The sequence below is a fragment of the Pristiophorus japonicus genome, chromosome 10 (genome assembly GCF_044704955.1).
Source record: "Pristiophorus japonicus isolate sPriJap1 chromosome 10, sPriJap1.hap1, whole genome shotgun sequence".
NCBI classification, from domain to species: Eukaryota; Metazoa; Chordata; class Chondrichthyes; family Pristiophoridae; genus Pristiophorus; species Pristiophorus japonicus.
In genome coordinates this window covers 116594796-116616554 of record NC_091986.1, presented here as the reverse complement: position 1 = coordinate 116616554, position 21759 = coordinate 116594796, and the positions used below count along the sequence as shown (strand labels likewise).

General features: G+C 43.7%; 2 protein-coding genes across 3 annotated transcripts in view; one reads left to right on the top strand and one right to left on the bottom strand.

Annotated features, from left to right (window-relative positions):
* Positions 1-2591, bottom strand: part of dlg2 (discs, large homolog 2 (Drosophila)) — a 1568664-nt gene extending 1566073 nt beyond the window's left edge. For both annotated transcript variants that reach the window (XM_070892045.1, XM_070892046.1), the window contains exons 1-2: positions 2415-2591; positions 1293-1992 (exon numbers count right to left, since the gene is read on the bottom strand). In XM_070892045.1, the coding sequence (XP_070748146.1) occupies positions 1293-1416 (124 nt within the window). In that variant the 5' untranslated portion in view covers positions 1417-1992; positions 2415-2591. The remainder of the gene's footprint in view (positions 1-1292; positions 1993-2414) is intronic.
* tmem126a (transmembrane protein 126A) lies at positions 1843-19628 on the top strand. Its single transcript, XM_070892047.1, has 5 exons — positions 1843-2687; positions 3064-3220; positions 15684-15877; positions 16304-16418; positions 17367-19628. Exons 2-5 carry the CDS (start codon positions 3111-3113, stop codon positions 17566-17568), a joined length of 621 nt encoding a protein of 206 aa, XP_070748148.1. The 5' UTR covers positions 1843-2687; positions 3064-3110; the 3' UTR covers positions 17569-19628.
* The last annotated feature ends 2131 nt before the right edge of the window (positions 19629-21759 follow it).

The window sequence follows — 21759 nt, the reverse complement described above, 5'->3', positions numbered from 1 at the left end:
GTGTCCCGGCCAATATTTAGCCCTCAATCAACATTACGAAAACAGATTATCTAGTCATTATCACATTGCTTTTGTGGGAGCTTGTTGTGCACTTCAAAAAGTACTTTATTGGCTGTAAAAGCATTTTGGGACGTCCGGTGGTCAAGAAAGTGCACGTCTTTCTTACAGTACTGGCAAGTACAGCCTATATGTGCAGTACTGGAAGTCTGTTACAGCCAAAGTGCTGGGCGCGCAAATGCTTATTAAAACACTGTAGGAAAAAGTTTGTGATAAGAAAACCTAATATCCTTGGGCGAGCAAAATTTACGCTGAATTTTTTGAGAAAATACGGAATCAGTACAAGCGTGTGCATTAGGGAAATACTTTTTTTGGGTTAATAACCTGTTACATTTCAGTGGGCTGTCTGATTTCCCTCAAGGTTGCTTACAGAACAAAACATTTTATGTTGACTCAGTAGTTCAAAATCATGCACTATGCTGCAGATAAATCAAGATACTAAATGAAAATAACCACATTTCAACTTCCAATACAAAATTTATTTTAGATACAGCTTTTTCATTTATCTATTTTTTTTAAGAGAAAGTCCCCAGTTTTAAAAAATGAACTCTGAAAACAAGAAACACAGCCGCTGTAGTCTCAGGTGAGGCTTTTGTTACTGACTTTGAACATACCTCGTGAAGCGATGAGGCAGCTTACTTACTCGCATACCTCTACCCGATTAGGGTTAAAATGCACAGCAATTCAAACACATCGCACACCTGTTCGTAACCGTACAAGCTGGGAGTAGAAACTCTAAGCGCAGGAGAACCCCATTTTGTTTTGCTCTTGGTTTAGTGTTCATAAAATAGGCCAGAAGGAAAAAAAAACACCAGCGCCGGTGCAACAGTAAAATCGCAGAGAGAAAAATTGCTCACAAAATGCATTCTTAACCTAGTTTATATTACGCAGGACTCTCCCCTCCCCAAAACTAGGAGTTAATCGTTTGAGTAAAATGCATCGTATCAGATATTAACGCCTAGCTTGACAAAAGCCAAATTCTCCTTCACTTGGTTGAACAAGAATTGAACAGAGTAAAGACGATTGCATCCTCTACATAAGTATGCACAATAACTGAAGCAATCTTGGCTTTAAAAAAAACGGTCTTTTGCAATAAAGTACGACACAAAACTCGGATTCTTGAAACCAAGCGCAGTTAAGGTGAAAGCATTAGATAAGTTGGCACTTTGACAGTCGTAACATTTCACTAAAGTTCAATACACACGAATCACGGCGACTTTGGAAACCTAACTCACCTTGTTTTTTCACCGGCATTTTTTTCTCAAAGTGCGGTGACTGATTTTTATTAGCACCAATCTTCTCCAGCTCTTGGGATGCTGACACCAGACACCATTCGTTTTCTCCTCTTCTCACTCCCATCAAACTGCAGCCAAAACTCCGTCAATAGTTAAACCTCCTCGCAACGAAAGCCCAAAGACTACAAGTACCAAAGAATACAAACAAATCTCACACACACACATCCACAAAACTCGCAATAAAAAGCTTTGCGAAGAAACGAATTCTTTTTTAAAAATTAAGTGAGAAAGGAATTTCCAAATGTTATATAACGGTAATTCAGAGTCCAGTTCAAACTCAAAACACCCATAGGATTTCGTACTTTAAAAAAAGGCAGAATGTTCACAATTTTTAATATCCACATCGCTTAGTTCGAGGAGAGTCTAGTCACTCCTAGCTTGGCAAAGGGCGGCGTTTCTTCTCCCGCCACCGCCGTGTTTTCTTTTGGTGGCTTGTTAAAATTTCCTGCCAGGTGGTGACGCGCCGTCAAACAGACTGAGCCAGGAGCGAGAATGGAGCGGAGGAAAGAGTAGCAGCTGGTCGCTCAGCCTGCACTGACTGCCCCCAACACTCAACCAGCGGCATCCTGATCCACATCACAACAACTTCTCATTCCTGGAAGGAGCTGCTCCTGCCGATCTCGGTCACCATCCCGTGTAACTGTTTGAGATACGTTCAAAAAAATGAATCAAATCAAACAGAAATGTTCCTGAAACCCGGTTAAAGGACCCGGGAATCGCTCTGGTACATCGAGAGTAATCTTCCCAATATGAATACGCCACACAGAATGTTTTTAAAAAGTGACCGTTGTTAACTTTAGTGATTTCCCTTTCCCAGTTGTACTAAGGGCTCCAACTTCTCAGAATATAACGGGGAACATATTCAAGAAAATACTGCAGAGCAATAGGAAAATGCCAGGCCCGGTTCCGTGTGTCCCAGTACAGTTCGGGGCGGGTTTAACGCGAGATACAAAATAAAGAGCCAAACACAGAAGCAGTGCGACACCTGCCGGGTAGATTTACTCAATTATATTTTCTCCTCGTAATTTAAATGTGAATAAAACATGACAATTTAAAACGCACCTCCCACTGGAAGGTAATCTTCTGTAGATCTGCTTAACCCTGCACGGAGCAGCTTGATGTCGCCCGCAGCTCCCCGTCCTATTTTTAGGCTTCGGCTCCGATTTTTACCCGATTCTCGCACGACAGCCGCAGAGTTCGCTTGGCAACGGAAGAGGCTCGCGCCACGTTTGATTGACGTCCAGGATCACCACGTAAAAACAACCGACCAATTGGAGCTGAGAAAAGGGACCGCGCTTCCGTTGTCATCGCATGGGACGCCGCTTGACGGGAAAGGTAATTTTGTCAGGTGATCAATATGTCTGCGCCCAGGCTGCTGAGCTAGTGTGGAAAAATAATGTTATATATCCACCAGTTCCTCACATTTTGTTGTGATATCTGTAAATTAGTGACATTCTTTACTTCATAACGATCTACACGCCAGCTGTTTCAATTGTTCGCAGTTAAGCTTCGAGGATCGAGCACTTTTTAATGACTCATTTTACAAAATACACCTACGTACTTTCACTGATTTCTTGAAGGTGTTGCCGCGGCACTTAGTGCTTTGTGAAGTCATACTTGCTCCTGTTACATTAATGTACGATTTATTTATTCAAATTTGTGTATTCACGCTAATATTTTTCGACGCTTTTTTTTTTACTTGATATTTTAGTCCAGCAAGATAGTTTGCGTTATCTGAAATTGTTGTAGGCATCGAGAATGGTGGATAATCCAACATTACGTACACGAGATCTGCAACACAGTATTCCCAGCCCAAATGTGATGGAAATGCTCCTCGAACGCTTTCAACGGCTTCCAGAATTAGACAGGTATGTATTTTTCTATGCACAAGTTCCTGGAGTTGAACCCACAACCTTGTGACTCAGAGGTAAGAGTCCACTGAGCCATAGCCAACACTACTGACGTGATCCATTTTGGTAGAAAGAATGAGAGAAAATATAAACTAAAGGGTACAATCCCAAAGTAGGTCTATGAACAGAGAGACCATGTACACACATCGTTGAATGTGGCAGGGCAGATTGAGAATGTGGATGTAAAAAAGTTTACATAATCCTGGGCTTCATGAATAGAGGTATAGAGTATAAAAGCAAGGAAATTATGATGAACCTGTATAAAACACTGATTGAGCCTCAACTGGAGTATTGTGTCCAATTCTGGGCATCGCACTTTAGGAAGAATGTAAAGGCCTTCGAGGTTGAAAAGATTTATGAGAATGATTTCAGGGACAACTTCAGTTATGTGGATAGACTGGAGAAGCTGGGGTTGTTCTCCTTAGAGCAGAGAAGATTGAGGGGTCCAGACAGAGTAGATAGAGATACTGTTCTCATTTACAGAAGGATCGAGAACCAGAGGACACAGATTTAAGGTGATTGGCAAAAGAACCAAAGGCGACACAAGAAAAAGCATTTTTTTACACAGCGAGTTGTTAGGATTTGGAATGCACTGCCTGAAAGGGTGGTGGAGGCAGATTCAATCACTGCTATCAAAAGGGAGGTAGATAAGTATCTGAAAGAAAAAAATTGCAAGACTACGGGGAAAGAGCTGGGGAGTGGGACTAACTAAGGTGCTCTTGCAGAGAGCCGATACGGTCTCGGCAGGCCGAATGACCTTCTTTTCTGCTGTAACCATTCTATGATTCTGTGATATTGATTCTGGCTGAGGGACTCAATCCCTCAGCTCCATCGTGGTTCAAGTGTAAAGTCCCCATCTTTTAGCCATCATACCAAAAAGGTTCCCTGGTCAGTGCTGAATTAGAGGCACCACCATGGTGTACAGTGACGTTATGGAAGAGTTTGAAAAAAGCAGGCAAGGATCCTATTCGTGATTATATAGCAGTTCCTATTAAAGTATATGTGTGTGGATGTAAGGAGAGGACAGAATTTGACTTGGCTATGACATCCTCGTCAGATAGCTTGCTCCACATACTGTTGAGGCTCACTCATGATTAATCGGCTCCTTGGGCAAGGTACCAATTACAACCATTGGACAGTGGACCACATCAAAGAGATGAAAAATAGAATTTACTTGCCTTTTTCTGCAGTGAAGAGTGAATATCACCATCCTCCAGGGCACTTCTCTCTTTTGGAGCATGGAAGATATAGCCAGGGATGATTATTAGATAGCTCATTCTATTGCCTCAATTCCTCTGCCAAGAAATGGGGAGATGTCATCTTGATTTCACAAGGGATTCTATTATTTAAACTCTTGTTCTGGCCCCATTAAAGTTAGCCGTGACTCAGTTGATAGCACGCTTGCCTGAGAGGTAGAAGGTTATGGGTTTAAGTCCCACTCCAGTGGACTATACTGCAGTACTAAGAGAGTGCTGCACTGTCAGAGGTGCCATCCTTCGGATGAGACGTTAAACTGAGGCCAACATTCATCATCATTGGCAGTCCCTCGGAATCGAGGAAGACTTGTTTCCACTCTTAATGTGAGTTCTTAGGTGGCTGTACAGTCCAATACGAGAACCACAGTCTCTGTCACAGGTGGCGCAAATAGTAGTTGAGGGAAGGGGTGGGTGGGACTGGTTTGCCGCACGCTCTTTCCGCTGTGCTTGATTTCTGCACGCTCTCGGCGATGAGATTCGAGGTGCTCAGTGCCCTCCCAGATGCGCTTTCTCCACTTAGGGCGGTCTTTGGCCAGGCCAACATTGCTTAACAGGTGGTTACTGAAGCAAACTATTATTTAAAAGGGAACTGAAGTACTTGAAAAGGAATATAAATTTTTTTCAAGGAAATGAAACTAGAATAAATGGGGATGAAATTGCCCACCGCTGGAAACGGGGCGCACCTACTCGGTTTCTCGTGTTTTTACTGGCACGGTGGATGTAGTGGCCTCTTGAGCAAAATTCTGCTCTTTGGCTTATTTTTCCGGCGGACTGGAAGTCGGTCATAATGGGAGCAGATATGCGGCAGTGAGTGAAGGTTCGCACTCGAGAGGGGCGGAAGTTGGGGGCACGTCATCACGGTGCCGCATCACCACGGCTCTCTCTTTCACTTAAATAATCGTGCAGGCGCTCCCCTTTAAATTTGGTCCACTGAGCCACCAGGGAGGGTTTCGGCCAGACCAGCAGCCTGGCATCCAAGAGGGAGTGCCAGGCTGCCTGTTGGTGGCCCGGCCGAACCCGGGGGCATAAACAAAAAAAACATAGCAGCAGTGGCAGTAGGTCCTCCCCTTTAATGGGAGCCGCACCGCCATCTTACTGCACCGGCACAAAAAAGCAGTTTTTGGCATTGCGCAGCGGGAGCAAGATTTTTTTTTTAGCAGAATTTTTGTCATTCGGGGGGCGGAGGGGAGAAACATCAGCGGTGCGCGCTCTTATGACACACTTGGGATGGATCGGCAGCAGTGGAGCGGTGGGGGGGGGGTGGGTCACCGCCGGGATACTGCAGGAGTGGAATTTTTTTAAATGGTGGCCATAACTCTCAAAATTACCAGCCATTGCACTCTGCAGTGTGGCTGCCGATTTTACGGCGGTAACAAGCCTTAAGGGGAAGGGCAATTTTGGCCCCAGTATCTCTAATTGTAGAGCTAGCACCAACATGATGAACCAAATGGCTCTCCACTAGGCAAGAATTTTCAAACACCCAAAAAACCTGTTCAAGAATTTCTATAATATGTGAGCTCCTGCAGTTGGAGGTTTAGGCCGATAAAATTCAGAAATTAAACACCAGTAATTCTATATCTGATAATGGCAGGGCTCTGCTGAGGTCAAAGAGCTGGCATGTCGATATCTCTCCGTTATCCTCAACTTTGGGATAGTTTGATTTTTTTTTAAATAACATAATAATATCCCATGGACATCATTTCTCCTGCAGTGGGAGAAGGCAAGGTACTCTGCTGCAATTTTATTATCTGTAGCTCCTAGAAAAAGAACATAGAGGTTCTCAGCATCCATTCAACAAACTTATTTCAATTCATCTTTGGGCAGATGCGACAGAAATCCCTCTTGCCTTTCAGGAAGCCCAGAGGGAACTGAATTTTCTGCTCATCTGTAATATTTAGGAACTAATTCAGCTCACACAAGTTTCTTCCTAGGATGGGAAGCAACCAAGTTATTAACATATGCTTGGAGGAGGCAGCAGTCATCCTAGTTCTGGCAAAAGCCAAAGTATCCCCAGCTACTATTTAGGAATACTTGCCCTAACCCATTCCTGAAGCAGATTGCAGTGTAGCTTTGGGTGCATCCATCACTGAAGAAAAGGTGCTCCAAGCTATAAATTTTAAGGCTACTGCCCCAGATGGTTTCTCTGATAGCTTTTACAAAAAGTGGACGCCCCAAAATTGTTTCCTTTTTTTTTTAAACAAAAAAGTGTTTCATGAGATTCCTAATATTGGATCCACCCCTGCAATTTGGAGATGTGCTTCAGTCTCCCCTATACTGAAAAACGACAAACCTAGTGAGTGTACTGCCTAGAAGCCCATTCTCCCATAAATTGCATTTCATCTGAATAATTTGATTTACAAATTCACTCTGCTTTGAGGGGAAAATATCCTTATTGACTCCTCATATGGTTTATCTCTTCAGGGTTCACATATCATAAACATTGTGAGGGTTCTGATAGTTCTGCTGTTTGTTTCTGTGAGGTGGATGACTGCTGTATAATAGATTTTAAACTTCGAGAGAGAGGAAAAAAAAGTGGATGGCCTGACTCGGTCCCCACCACGTAAGGTGTATGCCACACATAGGGGATTTACTATAGTACAATAACATCCCCATCCCGTATCTTCAGCACGCCGTTGCTTCTCGAAGTACATTGATGATATTCGTAAATCATGCTGCAGCTCCCGCTTCTCCATCTTCCCTCTGCTTCGGTCGTGGCCAGTGTCGTCCCGACAATCATAAGGATCTGTATCGTGGTCTGTGGGAAACAAGATCAGTGTAGTATTTACTCTTTGGCAGTTTTTAAACTGATTAATGTGAAACCATTTCTTGTACTTAATGCCCTTTTTCCCTGGTAACTGAATCAAATAAACCACAGGGTTCAAACGGTCTATAATCGTATGCGGTCCCCATCACCTGGGCTTTTAGGCAGTACTGTTTGTTTTTTTTCCCCATAATTTGGAATCATGACTGAGTCTCCCACCTGATATTCAAAGGGATGTACTTTCTTGTCAAAGCACCTTTTAATTTGTCTTTTTGACTTCCCCAATTTGGTGGCCACAAATCGATTCATCTGATCGGTGTGATCCACCACTTGTTCCAGCCATTTGGAACTACATGAGTTGATTGTCAGGGGACTCATCCCTGTGCGTGTTAGCTGGCCTGGTGTTCTCATGAGTCTTTCCATCATGGCCTGATATGGGCAGACCCCAGTTGTTTTGTGAGGTGTAGATCTCATTGCCATTAAGCACATTGGCAGCATGTTAGCCCATTGCGTGGGATGGTCAGCGCACAATTTTTTTAACATTAACTTGAGGATCCTGTTCCCCTTTTCGACCCCTCCGGACGACTGGGGGTGGTGAGCAATATGTAATTTGTGTTTTATCCCCAACATTTCCTGCAGGTGGGTAAAAATGTTACCAGTAAAGTGCGAATCTTGATCGCTGTCCACTTGTACTGGTACTCCCCACCTACAAAACACATGATTTAATAGTGTTTTGGCTGCCGTAATTGCGGTGTTGGAGCGGCAGGGGAATGCTTCAATCCATTTAGTGAATTGATCCACCACCACTAGGGCATGCTGAAAATTGCCTTGTGCCTGTGGAAGTGGCCCAATGAAGTCTATCAGGAGGTGAGTCCATGGCCCTTGAGGTGGGGCCGTGCTTTGAAGCAAGGCTTGGTTAGTGTCTACGGGAGGATTGTGTTGCAGGCACGGTAGGTATCGTGCCACGTATTAGTTAATTGTTTCCCTCATGGAAGGCCATCAAGCTGTGAATGCTACCTTATAGAAGGTTACCAGGGCCGAATAGTGCCCTGCTGTGGGGTGGGAGTGAAAGAGGGAGAGCAATTCCTGACCCACCTCTGGTAGAATACACACCACCGGGAGAACGTTTGGCTTTCTTTTGAACATCAGCAACTGCTCATCTGAGTCAAGGGCAGTGGCTAGTATGGTATTGGGAGCCCAGGCTGTGGATGGGGTCTGCCTTCCTCGTGCCAGGCACTTACAACAGCATATGGCCAGTATTGCTGCTGCAGGGATTTTAAATCTAGGTGATCTGTTGGGGAGACCTTGCTAACACCATCGCAGTGCTCAACTACTATATCCTCTATCTCCCCATCAATCGCAGTGTCCTTGGCTGCTCTGGAATTTCTCTTGCTATGTGGACCCCCTTTTCTATGGGCTGCTTTCCTGTGAATTGCTGTTTAACGTATAACCAGAGCAGGTGTAACCAGGGCCCATGGTCCAGGGCCTTATCGTCTTTCCTACCATAGTCATTTTTGTGGTATGGGGCAAGGAGAACCTGGTGTTTATAGCATTGGCACTATCTGACCAAATATTTGAGAGTCTATCTGAGGTTTCCTTCATCGTGTTTCGAAGTGCGTCGATTTCTGCATATTGTGAAGACTGTTGCATCTTCTCTGGATAGTTCTTTCTGGCAATACCATAGCATACCCGGTGTGGGGGGAGATCTCAATGTGATATGAGGACCCATTGATGTAGACATCTAGGGCATCCTGTATGGGCTCTTTCTGCACCAGATGGGTCTCAGTTAATCAGGGGTAACGGACATTCATACAGGTCCCCCTCATAGATCAGAAATTGTGACAGCAACGTGGTGGATTTGGAAATTGTATCAATGTCTCTTTCCATAAATTCCAATGTCCATTTGCTGAGGCGCTGCGAGGAAACTAGTGAATCTCCAGGTTTCATCAGTAGTTTCAGAGGTGTGTGTCCGCTGTGCAGGATTGTAGCCTGTTACCCAGTAATAAAAGTGATATCGTGCCCAGAAGATGGCCAGTAGGTGGCGCTCGCATGCGGTATATGTCTTTTCTGCCCCCTGCAGGATTCGAAACGCATATGCGATTTGGCTGTTGTCGATCAGCTCGCGTTAGGCACAGAATTGCAGTGAGGCTTTGTTCTATGGCCCCGACCTCTAAATGAAAGAGCTGCGTAGGATCGGGAGGCATCAGACATGTGGCCTGTCTCACTGCAGTTTTTAATTTTGCCACGGACTGGGTGTGAGCATCAGTCCAACCCGGGCATATGTCATCACCCTGCAGTTTTATCAAATCGTACAAGGGCTTTGCACACTTTGCAATTTGTAGGGCTGTTTTGGAAGTTGATATTGGCAGTCGCTGTATTATCTCCACCGTGAGAGTCGGGGAATGACCCCTCTGGAGAAATGGACATTTCTAGAAAAGTGACTCGTTCTTTTACTAATTGAGCCATACGGGGATTCACCTTTAATCCCACCTGAGCCAACAATGTCAATAGTTCGTGCAAAAGGGACAGATGCTCCTCCATGCTGTCGGTTGCCAGCAGTAGGTCGTCTACGTCCTGCAGCAAGCAGGTAGGGCGGGAAAAATCTTTTAAAATTACAGCCATTCTTTTGTGGAAAATTGTCTGGGCATTGTGGAACCGCTGAGGAAGGCATGTCCAGGTGTAGCTCTAGTCCTCAAATGTGAACGCAAATTTGTACTGGTCTTCCCTTTTAACAGGGATACTCCAGAATCCATTGACTATGTCGAGGGTCGAGAAGTATTTGGAACAAGCAGGAATTTGAGATAATATGGTGGGGATTTCTCATTGCCGGTGAGCAGGGTGGTGTTACAGAATTTAATTTTCTGTAATCAATAGTCAGTCGCCAGCTGCTATCAGGCTTTTTAACCGGCCATGTGGGTGAATTGATCGTGGAAGTGCCTGTCCTAACAACACCTTGCTCGACTAGAGATTTTATGGTGTCTCAGATATAAGGGATGGTGTACTGTTTAGTGAATGAGGGTGGGGGGGAATCCCTCCATAGACTCTTCGCCTGCCATCTTTCCACAGTGTGGCGAACACCACTAGGTGCTTCTGATTTAGTTTAGCAACAGCTTCATTTTCGCTCCCCGGAGAATCATACTCAGATGGCTTTTTAATAGCAAAAAACGAGTGAGCATCTGAAATTTCTATCACTCTCGCATTATCTCTCAATCCCATCCAAACACATTCCCGATTGTAATCTATCACCGCGTCATACTGATCCAACACATCAGTCCCTACAATTCCCTTTCCGTCAGGGGTTGTCATCAGCATAGGTGCTGGGATCTTACAGGTGAGGCCTCCCAACTGAAGTTCAGTGGCCTCCCCTATATGCGTGGTGGTTGTATCATCATTAACCCTTTAAGGGTCATATAAGCCCCCTTTTGAAGACAACAAGGACTACTAGTCCCCTGCTACCATCACGTCAAAACCCCACTTCTGAACAATCTTTAGGGGTCGAACCCTGTCATAAGGTGGATCCTTGAAGGGGTCTCTCTAATGAGTGTGCATCGGCGACTGCATACACCGGTAAATGATTTTGCATTCCCCCCCCCCCCCGTGACAATTTGGGTTTAATTGGTCAATTGGTCCAATCGTTGATCCGTCCCAGCGAGCTTGGATTCGTCCCTCGGGAAGTATCTATGCATTGCACCGTGGTCCGGTGCCTGTCTGGGTCTGCTGCAGTCTTTTGTGAGGTGCTCTACCTTCTTACCCCTTTAAGGGACAGTGCTTTAATTGTAAGAAGGTAGACCACCTCACAAAAGACTGCAGCAGACCCAGACAGGCACCGGACCACGGTGTTGACTGCACCTCTAACTGGTCTTCCACCATCTCCCAGGCTATTTGAGCGCTGGTCTCCACATCTGTCCACTGATTGGTGGGCCTTGTGGCTATCCCCAGGGTGGTTTTAACTAAAGAGTAGAGTTGGGTCAGGAACATAAATTTATGTTGTTCCTGATTCTTTCCTACTGCAGCATTTGCAGGTGCCTGGTTCTGGGTACGTTCATAGATATCATACAGGCAGTTACTGAAGGCGCTAGAGATCTCTCTTGGGCGCTACTTGGTCTGATTAAGCAGAGCCACTAAGTTTAAGTTTTTGATCCCTAAATGGCTTAGGATCTCGGTCATGACTGCATCAGCTGCTGTGCCAGGCTGGAGGACTGCGTCTGGCAGATTATCTTTTAGGGAAGTGGAACAGACCAAGAGGAGGACACCTGTTGAGTCTCTCTCCTAATTCGGGGTGACTTCTGAAATTTGCCCAACTCCTGTTAACTCCCAGTGGGTAATCCCCATCATTAATGGGCCCCAACTCGTGACTATCCGTCGTGGCGTCAGCACCAGATATGTGGGTGAGTCGGTATGGTTACTAGTGATGTGACCGTGCACATTACATCGTAAGGAAGTGATTACTACTGCTACATTTCATTCTCATGTCTCCAAGGTATCCCATGCTTCGCCACCCTCCTGGGATTATACTGACTGCCTTCCTGTTCCCAATCTGTCTCCTTCAGTTGTCTCTGTTATGGCTCCCCGTGTTACTGCGGATACCAGGGCCTGCTGCTCCCCTAACTTACTTTTTAGCCTTGCTATTTCTAGTTGGCACCGGGAGCAGTCTGCCTCCCTATTCTTAATTACTTCCCTTAATTTCCCTCCTCCCAGCATCTTCTACCTCTTGCCAGAGCCCCAAGTTTGCTAATTTATATTTTTTTAACTCTAATTTGTTTTCATTCACTTCAACAACGGCTGCTGTGGCATTTAAATTTGAATGGCTTTGTTGCTGTAGCAATGAAGCTGCCTGTTCGGCCCCTCTTTCTAATTGTCTAATACTGTGGGTTTAATCAATCAATTTCTTGCCTCAAATGCTGTATTTCTCCCTCCTTTAACTGCCGAATAATTTGAAGGCTTTCTTCCTTTTGCTCTTTTTTATATTTTGGATCTCTTTTTTGTTTAGTCGAACCTCTTTTACTTGCGATTCTTTTAAATCTTGTATCTCTTTTGCCCTTTGGTCTTTTAAATCTTGTATCTCTTTTGCCCTTTGGTCTTTTAAATCTTGTATCTCTTTCCTTAAATTTTGAAACTCTTTTGCATCCTACCTCATTAATTCCTCATCTCTCTGAGCGCAGTTAATTTGCGCAGAATGACAAGAGACCCATTTATCCCGACTCTCTGCTTCCTGTCTGCCAACCAGTTCTCTATCCATGTTAGTACATTACCCCCAATACCATGTGCTTTGACTTTGCACACCAATCTCTTGTGCGGGATCTTGTCAAAAGCCTTTTGAAAGTCCAAATACACCACATCCACTGGTTCTCCCTTGTCCACCCTGCTAGTTACATCCTCAACAAATTCCAGAAGATTCGTCAAGCATGATTTCCCTTTCATAAATGACCTATATGCTCGCAGCGTTGGAGATTCGAAGAGCTCAAGGCCCTCCCAGATGCACTTTCTCTACCTTGGCGGTCTTCGGCCAGGGGATGTCGCACTTCACCAGGGAGGCTTTGAGGGTGTCCTTGTAACGTTTCCTCTGCCCACCTTTGGCTCGTTTGCTGTGATGGAGCTCCGCGTAGAGCAATAAGGAGAAGAGAGACCCCGCAATCCTTGCTTGGATTATTATACCCCTTACGGCCATTGTTTCTCAGAAAGCCTCAGGATTGGGTATTATTTCCAGGGCTGTTCCTGATTGACTTCTCATACATGTGTCTGTCTAGAGGGCCGTTGCCATTCCCTTATTAGGTTAATGGCTTTCCAATAAACATCTTTTCTAGTTTGGTGAGTTCCAAAGCCATGCTGAGGTGAACTTGGGGAAGTCACCCATTTTATTTCTTTCAACATTGCAGCCTTTCCATATAATCTACACTTTTAACATTTATTTATATATAGAATCAATTTTATCATTACGAAACACTTCTATTCTTACAGCTGTCACATTTTGTTTGTGAGATGCACCTCACCATATATTCTGTGACTACACGAGACAATTTTTGCCTGCTCTTTCGCTGCTGGTACAGAATGGGGGTCACTTTTCTTCTAAAGGCTACTGAAGCTTTATCTGATAGAACTCCCATGTTATACTCCTCCCTTGCTCATCAATTGTTTCTAATGACATTTCAGAAGGTTGCCCTCTGTCTTCCCTACCTTTTGATTTGGTTCTTTCTGCTTGCATTATCGACATTCTGGACATTCAGGGAATCCGAGTGTGGCCAAAGAAAATAAAATCTTTATCTATGATTGATGTTTGGCAGATGGAGTATAATGTTGGAAAGTGTGAGGTCATGCACTTTGGCAGAAAAAATCAAAGAGCAAGTTATTATTTAAATGGAGAAAGATTGCAAAGTGCCGCAGTACAGTGGGACCTGGGGGTACTTGTGCATGAAACACAGAAGGCTAGTATGCAGGTACAGCAAGTGATCAGGAAGGCCAATGGAATCTTGGTCTTTATTGCAAAGGGGATGGAGTATAAAAGCAGGGAAGTCTTGCTACAGCTAGACAGGGTATTGGTGAGGCCACACCTGGAATACTGCATGCAGTTTTGGTTTCCATATTTATGAAAGGATATACTTGCTTTGGAGGCAATTCAGAGAAGGTTCACTAGGTTGATTCCGGGGATGAGGGGGTTGACTTATGAGGAAAGTTTGAGTAGGTTGGGCCTCTACTCATTGGAGTTCAGAAGAATGAGAGGTGATCTTATCGAAACGTATAAGATTATGAGGTGGCTTGACAAGGTGGATGCAGAGAGGATGTTTCCACTGATGGGGTAGACTAGAACTAGAGGGCATGATCTTAGATTAAGGGGCCGCCCATTTCAAACAGAGATGAGAAATTTCTTCTCTGAGAGGGTTGTAAATCTGTGGAATTCGCTGCCTCAGAGAGCTGTGGAAGCTGGGACATTGAATAAATTTAAGACAGAAATAGACAGTTTCTTAAACGATAAGGGGTTATGAGGAGCGGGCGGGGAAGTGGAGCTGAGTTCATGATCAGATCAGCCATGATCTTATTGAATGGCAGGCTCGAGGGGCCGCATGGCTACTCCTGTTCCTATTTCTTATGTTCTTCTAAGCGCCAGATTTTCCTCCTCTGTGCACTGGAGTATTATAGTTCTTGGTCAGGTTATGAAATGAATGATGTAAAGTCAGGGTTGAGACCTTTGCTCAAGCTTTACTCTGCACTGTTCAGATTTAATGAAGAAATGCTTTAGAAGATAGCCAGCCACAGATGTACACTGGATAAATTTCTTATCAATGAAACATATTCTTATGACTGCAACTTCTAGCAACAAATGCACAATTTTTAACATTCAAATTCTTGAGACTATTAAGACAGTTGGGAGGAGTCAAGACTATGTATAGATCAGCAGAGTGGGTTTAAATCCAGAAAAAGAAAAAAACCTCAAAGCAATCTAAGGGGGAAAAAGTAGACTATAACTATACTTGAACAGTGGTAACATTTGGATTAAATGTTTGTTAGTCATGCATATTAGCAGGAAATTGTTATTGAAATTGTAGAAACATGCTTAACCCCAGAATCTGGAAATTAACTCAATAAAATAAACAGTACAATAGGATATTCCCAAAGGATAAGGAAAGAGCTTTCATGAAAATTTGGAAATGCAGTAATCCCAGGGAAGTAAAATAGTCTGACTTAAATAAGTCGCTAGTTGGGGAGCAAGATGGGGGTTTCCTACTGGATGGGGATAATGCATTTGATAATGTAGTAATTGGTGATTTCAACTCAACATAATCTGGGAATCCCTTAATAGATGTGTGGCAATAGAATCAGTACTGAATGTGATAGTCACTTTTGCACCCAATGTCTTGTAGACCCCACTGGGCACAATTCATATCTAGATCTGGTACTTTCATCCATATTAATAGCTGAAATTATTACATTTAAATCTGGCACAGAAACTGGGTGATCTAGTGGGTTAGATATTAACTTTTTAACCATACGGGTTCCACAAAAATGAGTTTGAGCAGTCTCAGTGGGCATGGGTCTCAGTACTAAAGTTCAGGGTTAGTAATTAATTGTACTGCTGCCCTCTGTTTTGCTCCTCTACTATCCTTTTCTGGAGCAGCATTAGTACATGTATCAGCTCCTGTTAATTTGATATAATCATGTATCTGCTATGTTGCTCCCCGTGCCTGTCCGTTGTCTACTCTGCTCACCTATAAACCATTTCTTCCTTTCTACATGTATTTCAAAATGCTGCCACATATGTGATATGAGGTAGCTCCTCCCCATGTTTTTCAGGGGTTTCAGGAAGCATGGTGAAGATTAAGTAACAGTTGATGCGAGATGTTCTGCATGTTATTTTGTTGGCAGTTGAGATTTGTAATGAAAACCAGGTTTATTCTTTTCCACCCCACAGAAAGTTTTTTGCATATGGACCTATCTACCTTGGGATAAATTCGGCATTTGCTGGTTTAATAGCCAACAGTTTCTTTCGAAGAGTGCTCAATATTGCACAGGCTCGTTTTACTTCCAGTTTGCCTATGGGAGTTCTTCCGTTCCTGTCAACTATAGCAGGGTATAATGCTGTTGTGTCAAAGCCTTTGCTTTCAGGTTAGTAAAGGCTTTCATAAAGATATTACAAATGCTTTGTTTATACTACAGTTGCCCAGGCCCAAATGAAAGATGGTCATATTCCTATTTTTAGTACTGAGGATATTTTATAGCTGTTTGTGCACTGTAGAATTATTTGCTTTATTATTTGAACAAATGTGTTGTGATTAGCTTTACAAATGGAGATTTGGGGAGGGGGAAGGAAAAAGAAACTGGCATTCCTAACCAGTATGCACTATATAACACATTTCACTCAACAAAATGTCCCAACATTCTTTATTTTGGGGGCGGCGGGGGGGGGGAGGTGGTGGTGGAAGAGGAGGAGAAGGAGGAGGAGGAGGAGTGTTTAAAAATAAAGCTTAAAATGTTAATTTAAAACAGTAAAAAGGTTTTCAAATTGAAAAACAGATGCATTGTTTTGTTTAGGTGATCTCAACTGTCCCACATGTGTCCTAGTTAGAGGAGGATTAGTGGCTTCTCTTGCTGGAGGCTTATATCCCATTCTCTTGGCCTTGCCTATAAATGCTGGCCTCGCAACACGGTGAGGACTACTGCTGTACTATTATGAAGCCATCTTACCACTAAGAATTGTTTTGATTCTATAGTTACTTCTGCTGCCTCAAACATCATGTACTGTTTTGTGATTTGTTTTTTGGAAGAGGGTGTTGGAAAGGTTGTGTACAATGTCAAATTTGATTTTCTTATAATTCAAATATATATTTCAAATATTCAGTGCAGAAAAATATACTTGCCTTGTCTTTTATTGTACAAATTCCTATAGTTAAACACAGAATGTTGCCTGGTATCAAGACCTAACTAAAATAACATATTTGGATGAGTCAGAAAATTAGATTCCTTCCAATCTTCCCATAGCTGCACTTTACGATTAGATATCACCTGGGAGTAAGCTTTCTTGGCTGAGTGGGAAGAAACAACAAACCAGTAAGCTCACCTCCACACCTATCTAGTCTGTCAATAAAGTCCCCACTCTTCTTTCAAATTAAATAATTCTATGTGAACAATTCCATTTGCATTTGATGGACTTTTCTTTTTTGAATTTAAGGGGCCAGATATTCAAGATTCAGGAAGTTCCAGTTATTTTTCTGGGATGTAAAGACCAATTATAATGTTATCTGAGGGGGCAGTAGGAAAATCCCATGAGGGGAAACATTAGGAAACTTCAAAGAAGCAAAAGTGAGGATCAACAGGGGCGCTTAAATTGTGTGTGTGTGCAGGGGTCTTGAAATTTTTGTATACAGGGGATAAGATTTGCATATGCAGCGACTCATTGGGTTTACCATGGGTATCTGGCCCCTAGTTGCAAAAGGTTGGACATCCTTGCTCTAATGCATTTACAGAACTTTCCCTATTCTATATTAAAAAAAAATCAGTCCCTGAAGAATTATGTATCTTTAAATCAAAAAGTTATGTGTACAAGTACTCAAAATGGTATTTATTTTCTAATTTCCTTTTACTCTTTTTGCTCCAGGTATAATACAACCCCAATGCCAGAAAAAGGAAATGTATTACGATTCTGGATTGCTGTTTGTCAGCCAGTTATGAGGAAATTGAGTTTTGTGTTAATCCTTCAAGCTATCTTTGGAGTCTACCTAAGTTCCAAGCACTATGCAATTTACATGAAAATGTTAGCACTTCCTCCAACTCATACGGATCCTGAACTAAATGGATAAATTGAAGTAAAAAAATAGTATTTAATTTCTCTAATACTTGGCAACATATCATGCAAATCCACAACAGACCTAACATCGACCGTAATCTTACTTTTGTATCCTGTTTGTGATTATACCATAAAGTCCAATAAGTGCTGCATCATTGGCAATACAAGTAAATCACATTTTAAAATTCTGCTATCCTCATCACTACAACATATTGATACTGAAAAAAAATCTTGAATGTAAACCAAGATGTGTAATTGTATCCTTAATGCAATCAACAAACAAATTAACGTAGCAATGGTGGTTTCCTGGATATAATGTTTAAACTGAATTTCTTAATTCATGGTATAGTAAATTGAATAAAATGAATGTTAATGTTGTAATTTGATTTATCCCCTTTTCCAACTTCCGTGTCATATGTCTTCACTTTCCAAGAGACATCTTGGAAACCTGCTCAACAATTCTTCCCACCCTGCAAGAAAATGAACATCCTCCACTCAACAACACACAATAACACATGAAAGCAATCCCTTATCCCACCCCTCCCATCCTGTCTCCTTTACTGCTTTCCCTAATTGCCTCAATTACCAATAACTGGTAAAAATATGGTGTCACATAAAAAAAAATTTTGCCCTTCCCTATTATACCTACCCCTTCGTCCATCACTATGATCTTTCTGTTCTCACGCCCTTTTGTCTTTCATTTCTCTCACTTATCCCCTGGTTCTGCTCTTGCCAGACTCTGTTTTGGTGTCATTGATACAAACAGTGCAGCAACTTCCTATGCACTCCAGACCCAATGCAGCAGCCTTCAGTTCTCCACCAAAATGTACTTTCCCTCTCTGGAGCTCCAGCATCAAAGTCCTACCTGTGCCTCAGTCCATTTCTTTTCCCCTCCAACCTGCTCAATCTGGACTTTGGTGTTGTACACTGCGAGTAAGAGCAAGTGCAGAGAGCTGCTAATTAAATTTGGTAAATGAGTATATATGGATGGCTAAACTAGTTGTGCACCAGATAAGCGGCTTCTCTTCCCACCCCCAGAGCAGTACCTCTAGAGTCCCCGCAATCATCCATCCTTGGCCACTTTTTCATCTACATTCTGCCCATTGATATCATCCAAAGACATGAGGTCGGGTTCAACATGTACATCACCCAGCTCTACTTCTCAAGCCCTCCACTGCCTCAGTGTTGGCAGATTGCTTCTCTGATATCCAGTAATAGATGAGGTGAAATTTCCTCCAGCAAAACATTGGGAAGAGTGAAGTTGTTGTGTTCGGCTTCCGCCCCAAACTCCGTAACCTCGCCACAAATTCCATCCACATTCCCAGCCATTTTCTTGGGTTGAACGAGACTGTTCGTGACTTCTACATTCTACTTGACCCTGAGCTGAGCTTCTGACTGCGTATCCTCTCCCTAACAAGACTGTCTACTTTCACATTCATATCACCAACCTCCACCCCAGCCCATTTGCTGCTGAAACTTTTATCCCATGCATTTATCACCTCTGGACTTAACTATTGCAATGCTTTCCTAGCCAGCCTCTCATCCTCCACCCTTCTTAAAATTATTCCGCATTAAGTTCCACGCAACTCCTATCCTTGACCAAGATTGGCTCATGGTTCCCCCAACTTAAAATTGTCATCATGTTTAAATCTCTATGTCCTTGTCCCTCCCCACCACTGTCGCCATTTACAGCCCTCCGTGAACTCGGCATTCTTGTGCATCCTTCGCACTACCATTGGCAACTGTGCCTTCAGGTGTCTAGGCCCTACACTCTGGAATTCCACCTCCTAAAGCTCTCCATCTCCCTCTCCTTCTCCAATAACTTCCTAAGAATCCACCACTTTGACAAAGGTGTCAAATATCTTTCTTTGGTTCAGTGTCAATTTTTGTTTTGATTATGCTTCTGTGATGGAGCATTCGGCTCTGTTCCCATGGACTTTAATGACAAATATTGGATATATCTCTGCCGAAAGTTCAGCAGCCTGTTTGTAAAAATGGGAGTGGCCCAGGTGAACAGTGATGGACAGTGTTATGTCTTGAATAAAGGGTCAGACGAGATACTGCAAGCTCAAAGTAAGGTGTGACCGTAGTCCTTTATTACAGATCTGAGTGCCTCTCCAGCCTGTGAGGCCTCCTTATATGCAGGTGCTCCCAAGGGATTGTGGAATCCCTTGGGGCTCCAGGGGTTAAGTCCTCTGGTGGTTAGACATGGTATTTACAGGTTTACATACATAATAACACTCCTTTTCCATCCCCCACACTGGCCCCTGCAAAAGTCAATAGTGTAACTATTTACAATGTGAGTCTCGGTGCAAATGCTGGTTTTGGTGAGTTGTTTGTTGGGCCCTCGCTGGGCTGCTGCGCAGCTGGGCTTGCTGGGGATGGTGAGTCCTGCTGCGGATGATGGGTTCTGCTTCATGGTCAACCGCTAGGGCGGTTGCCACTTGTATGTGTATTGGAGGGTCGAAAAAAGTGGAGTCTATTGTGGGTTGTTCTGGATAGTCCGTAAATCTGAGTTTGGTTTGGTCCAAGTGTTTCCTGCAGGTGAGTCCATTTGAAAGTTTGACCACAAACCCCCTACTCCCCTCTTTGGCCAAAACAGTGCCAGGAAGCCACTTGGGACCTTGTCTATAGTTCAACACACATACAGGATCATTTATCTCAATATCGCGAGACACATTTGCGCGATCATTATCATGTGTTCTGTTGAAGCCGCCTACTCTCTACCTGTTCGTCTAGATCAGGGTGGACGAACGAGAGCCTTGTCTTAAGTGCCCTTTTCATGAGCAGCTCAGCGGGAGGGACCCCAGTGACCGAGTGGCGTCTTGTGAGGTAACTAAGCAGGATTCGGGATTAAGCGAGTCTGCAGTGAGCCTTCAGTTACCCTTTTCAAGCTCTGCTTGATTGTTTGAACTGCTCGTTCTGCGTGACTGTTGGACGCTGGTTTAAACGGGGCAGATGTGACATGTTTGATCCCATTGTGCGTCATGAACTCCTTGAACTCGGCACTGGTAAAGCACGGCCCATTGTCATTTACAAGGACATCAGGCAGGCCGTGCATGGCAAACATGGCCCGTAGGCTTTCAATGGTGGCAGCGGACGTGCTTGCCGACATCACACATTCAATCCATTTGGAGTACGCATCTACAATCACTAAGAACATTTTTCCCAAGAATGGGCCTGCATAGTCGATATGGACCCTGGACCATGGTTTGGAGGGCCAGGACCATAAACTTAGTGGCGTCTCCCTGGGTGCATTGCTTAACTGTGAACAATGTATTACATTTGTGCACGCAGGACTCTAAGTCTGCGTCGATACTGGGCCACCACACATGGGATCTGGCTATCGCTTTCATCATTACAATGCCTGAGTGGGGTACTGTGGAGATCACTGATGAAAGTGTCCCTGCCCTTTTTTGGCACCACTATCCGATTACCCCATAGGAGGTAGTCTGCCTATATAGACATCTCATCTTTGTGCCGCTGGTACAGCTTTATTTCCTCCTGCATCTCTAACGGGACACTAGACCAACTCCAGTGGAGCACACAGTTTTTTAACTAAGGACAGTAAAGGGTCCTGGCTCGTCCAGGTTCTAATCTGTCGGGCGGTAACAGGTGATTGCTCACTCTCGAATGATTCCATTACCATGACTAAATCTGTGGGCTGTGCCATCTCCACCCCGGTGGTGGGCAATGGCAGCCTACTGAGAGCATCGGCACAGTTTTCTGTGCCTGGCTTGTGGCGGATGGCGTAGTTGTATACGGACAATGTGAGCGTCCATCTCTGGATGCGGGCCGATGCATTCGTATTTATCCCTTTGCTTTCAGAAAAGAGGGATATATTCGGCTTATGGTCAGTTTCCAATTCAAATTTGAGCCCGAACAGATATTGATGCATTTTCTTTACCCCGTAAACACACGCTAACGCTTCTTTTTTGATCATACTGTAGGCCCTCTCGGCCTTAGACAGACTTCTGGATGCATAAGCAACCAGTTGCAATTTTCCAAATTCATTAACTTGTTGCAATACACACCCAGCCCCGCATCACATGCTAGTGCCAAACGTTAACATGGATTCTACAATACAAGCAATTTGTTTGAACATAACAGCTTCCTAGCTTTCTCAAAGGCATTTTCTTGGCTTTTACCCCATACCCATTCATCTCCTTCATGCAGTAAAGAGTGCAGGGGTTCTAACAATGTG